General features: G+C 50.6%; 1 protein-coding gene across 1 annotated transcript; it reads right to left on the reverse strand.

Annotated features, from left to right (window-relative positions):
- Positions 1-1,619: 1,619 nt before the first annotated feature.
- On the reverse strand, positions 1,620-3,440 carry LOC119297489 (zinc transporter 2-like). Its single transcript, XM_037575261.1, has 4 exons — positions 2,952-3,440; positions 2,592-2,653; positions 2,357-2,480; positions 1,620-2,186 (listed from the first exon to the last, which is right to left on the reverse strand). Exons 1-4 carry the CDS (start codon positions 3,424-3,426, stop codon positions 1,792-1,794), a joined length of 1,056 nt encoding a protein of 351 aa, XP_037431158.1. The 5' UTR covers positions 3,427-3,440; the 3' UTR covers positions 1,620-1,791.
- Between the last annotated feature and the right edge of the window lie 639 nt (positions 3,441-4,079).

Consider the following 4,079-nt stretch of genomic DNA (forward strand, 5'->3'; position numbering starts at 1 on the left):
GACTAGTTTGTAAATTTTCATGATGAAACATGATTTTTAAGTTTTAAAAATTTCTAAAAACACACACATACATATGGATGTATACTAATTTTTGTAAACTTTCATGATGAAATACATTTTGGTGTTGGGTACACAAAAAAGACAAACTCAGGCATTTCTAGCACATACTAGTATTCAGTATAAAAACTAGACGACACCGCACGAGTTTTTCTGCAAAAAAAAAGACACCGCACGGGTTGCTGCGGGGACTTTTAATAAGCATAAGTGAGGATTTGATGAAATAAAAAAATTGACTCTGAAAGGCAGGTTCCCTGCCTTTTCATTGAAGATTAGGGGCTCATTCGGTTTGGAGGATTTTATAACGTAGGAATTAGTACTAGTATAGGAATTTTATAGGATGACACTTGCCATCCTAAGGAATTGACTCGCCTCGTTCCTACACGTAAAATGAGCTTTGAGTGGATGTGTAATTTCCTTCAAAAGCATAGGAAATGAATAGTATTCCTACAAAATTCCTGTACACATTTCCTACAAACCGAATGCATCTATAGGAAATTTTCCTCCGGGATCCTTATTCCTATGTGTTTCCTATGAAAATCCTCCAAACCGAATAGGCCCTAGGAATTTGCAGGAAGGAGCAGAGGTAAGGAAGAGAACGCAGTTATTGGAGATGCGGCATGAAACAACTACATTAAAGAGCTACAGCTATCACTTCTAAATCAGCTTTCACCAAAGCGATCACCCCATTTTCCGGTGAATACTCTTCTGTTTCGCTCATTCTAAATGTGCCACGCAAAGTAGGCTGTGGCGGCAGTGTTCTTCTTGGGGCCCTGGTAGCAGAAATGCCACCAAGTCTGGATGGAGTCCAAAGAGCTAGGAAAGATCAGACAATGTTGTGGCAAGGTATAGTGCAGTTTGAACCAAACTTCCTGGGCAAAAGTGCAAGTGCTGAAGAGGTGCAGCGCAGACTCAAGCTCCTGATTGCAGAAGGAGCGCACATTGTTATGATCGGAGCCTTGGGCACGCAATCTGTCTGCAGACTCAGGGAGTGTTTGGTTCAGAAGTCCTAGGACTTTTTCTAGTCCCAGGGACTAATCAAAAAAGACTCTTCAGTAGAGTCTTTTTCTAGTCCCTGTAAAAAAGTCCCTCCCGTTTGGTTCCTAGGGACTTTTTAGGGACTTTTTCTAGTTTCTGGGACTAAAAAGTCCCTGAACCAAACACCCCCTCAAGCTTCTGATTGCAGAAGGAGCACACATTGTTATGACCGGAGCCTTGGCCCTTGGGCACGCAATCTGTCTTCAGTGGGAATGATTATTTTTTTTACTTTCCTCTCAATCTTCAGCCTCCAGGTCATCTCAAGGTCTGGCCTAGAAACGGATCCAATGAATTGACACGAGTAGGCCGAGCTGGCAGAGTATTGTTTTGAAGACGTCCAATTCCAGTTGATTCTATCCTGGACATGAGTGAGGCTGATATTCTGATTTTTCTGGCAAAGGGATAGAAAAGCATCAAGGTCAGATAATTTGTAGTGACAAGTGACGTAGCAACATTGTACAGATAATTTGTGCACAGGAAGCCAATGAAGCATGTAGGTAGGTCGTGTGTGGCATTGTGGATGTTTAACATTGTGGCATTGTGGATGTTTATCAACCAGCGATTAAGCGCGCATGTTTATCTGTCATTAGCTGCTTCATTTGGTCAGCTGGTACTGCAAATCTGGTGTCCAACTAGCTTAGCAGGACAATATGCTTACATCCATAGGTAAATGGTTCTAGTTATCATGAACCACATTCAGGCGTCCCATATCATGACGACCGCGATGACACCGACGCCAAGCGCAACGGCGAGCCACCGGCCGACGGGGGTGTCGGCGGCGACGGGCCTCTGGGGCCTGTACCCCTTGGCGAGGAGGTGGTTGATGGAGACGTAGACAAAGATGCCCGTGGCGAGGCCCATGGAGATGGCATAGATCCAGTCGGCCACCCGGCCCTCCGTGGTGGCGTCGACGAGTATGCCGACGGCGACGCCGATGGAGCTGGAGACGGCGAAGGCGAAGGCGTAGCCGAAGCAGGAGAGGAGGGGGCGGTCGGGGAGCATCCGGAGCAGCGAGATGCCCATGGCGATCGCGGCCAAGATCTTGTGCAGGCTGATGGTCCACAGCGCCTTCCACGCGTCGGCTTCCGTCTCTGCGAGTAATCGCCGATTCGAAGACCGGATCAAGTAGAAGTAGGCATGAAAATCAGTGACTGAAGCAGGGTCGAGAGGTACACACACATCTAGTAAGATGCAGATTCAGAGATCCTCTCATTCATGGCAGTCAAAATCCAGGAAATTTCAAGCTCTGTCTCTGTCTTACCGGCAACTCCAATGGCGATGCCTTCGAAGACGGAGTGGAAGCAGAGCGCGGCGATGAGGAGCAGGCCGTCGCCGATGGTGCTCGCGTTGCGCAGCATGGATGCAGTCGACGGTCCGTGCTCGTCCTGCACGCGCGGCACCGCCAAGTTATTACATACTGCACGCGCGAGTACACAGAGCTGTGTGGTAGTCTGAACGACTGCCAAATCAACACCGGACTCGGAGGCTGCACTTACAGATGTTTGTGGTTCGATGCTGTTGTCATCGGTGCTGCTCAGCTTGCCCTCCTCCAGCGCTCCTGGAAGTTTGTAAACAGGGTTGGATTCTCAAGTGAACGTTTAAACCATGACTAATAAGATCGCAGGAGTAACGATAAGACCGTGAAAATGCGCATCGAAAGATTGCCAATCACCCCTTCAAAAAAAAAAAAAAGATTGCCAATCACGTAGCACGTAGCGCCCGCCCCGGAATAGAAAGGGAGCAAATTTGCATTTAACCCGACGAGCAGCTGCCACCTTTACACCGCCGGCCAGCTGGTGTATGCGCAGATATAGCAGTTAGTTTCAGCGGAGAACGTGGGACCTGCTGCTGCTCACCTGCACTCGGGGCGGTCCGGCCGGGGCCGCGCGCGACGACGGAGGAGACGACGCACTCGGCGAGCATGGTGAGGACGTACCCGGCGCAGGCGAGCATGGAGGCGAACGGGTACTCGCTGTGGGGGGCGAGGTCCCCGAAGGTCTCGTCGGCGTCGCTGAGGAAGTGCATCATGGCGGTGCCGAGGATGACCCCGCCGGCGAACTGCGTGCCCAGCGCCAGGAACGCCTCGTTCCACCGCATGAAGTAGGGGGACACGCCGCCGGCCAGGGTGCCCGCGAACACCAGTGCCAGGCACCAAAGCTTCACCGCCACCAGCCCCGGCGCCCGCAGATCCGGCTTCGCCTTCGCGCCGCCGTCCGCGTCGCCGTCGCCGTGTCCGCCACCTCCATGGGCCCAGGCAGTGCTCGCGGACGCGCTGAGCCAAAGGACGAGAAGGAGGAGGTGGCGGGAGCTGGTGGCCGATGACATGCCCATGCCCGTGCGTGCCGTTGCTGTGCTGGGCAGTGCGGGAACCATGCGGAAGGTAGATAGGAGCCGAGGACGGGGAGGGGATTTATACGTGGGCAGGAAGCTTGCAAGGAGCTGATGTGTGGGCCCACGTGTTGCCGGAGTACACTTCTTCTCGGGCTAGTACTCTTTCTCTTCTTAAATTGTTCTCGTTTTGACAATCAAATCCTCCTTTATTCAGTCATAACAACCATTGCATCCTTTACAATCAAAGGAATCACTGCATATTCCAACCAAGTGTTCGATGGAGAAAATCTAGCTAGTCTAGCCAGTTCGTGAGCTACATGATTACTCTCTCTATTACAATTATCAAAGATAACATGACGAAAACTAAAGACTTAAAATACGTCGAAAACGGCAGTGGCCAATGAAGAAGAAGAACCATTTTTTAATGCCGCGACCACCTCCACGCTGTCTGAGTCGATCTCAATTTTACTGCAACCAACAGTTTGCGGCCTAGCTTGATCAAGTTATATATCGACGGCTTGGGGGGGCCTAGTTGATGTCAATGAAGGCGATCCTACTTCAACGGCTTGGCCTTGGACTTATGTGCCACGTAAATCCTTGGGCCCTAGAATCTGGATTGTACACTTCGACACGGCTCCGCACTCCATGGGCTA

Source organism: Triticum dicoccoides, chromosome 5A (assembly GCF_002162155.2).
Source record: "Triticum dicoccoides isolate Atlit2015 ecotype Zavitan chromosome 5A, WEW_v2.0, whole genome shotgun sequence".
Classification (NCBI taxonomy): Eukaryota; Viridiplantae; Streptophyta; class Magnoliopsida; order Poales; family Poaceae; genus Triticum; species Triticum dicoccoides.

What these genes read in the sequence shown, in the direction of transcription:
- LOC119297489 (XM_037575261.1), bottom strand. Translation starts at nt 3,426, where the DNA reads ATGGGCATGTCATCGGCCACCAGCTCCCGCCACCTCCTCCTTCTCGTC. An exon ending in GCATCGAACCACAAACATCT is followed by an intron (nt 2,481 to 2,591) that starts GTAAGTGCAGCC and finishes CCGCGCGTGCAG; the next exon opens with GACGAGCACGGACCGTCGAC. An exon ending in CATCGCCATTGGAGTTGCCG is followed by an intron (nt 2,187 to 2,356) that starts GTAAGACAGAGA and finishes GATTACTCGCAG; the next exon opens with AGACGGAAGCCGACGCGTGG.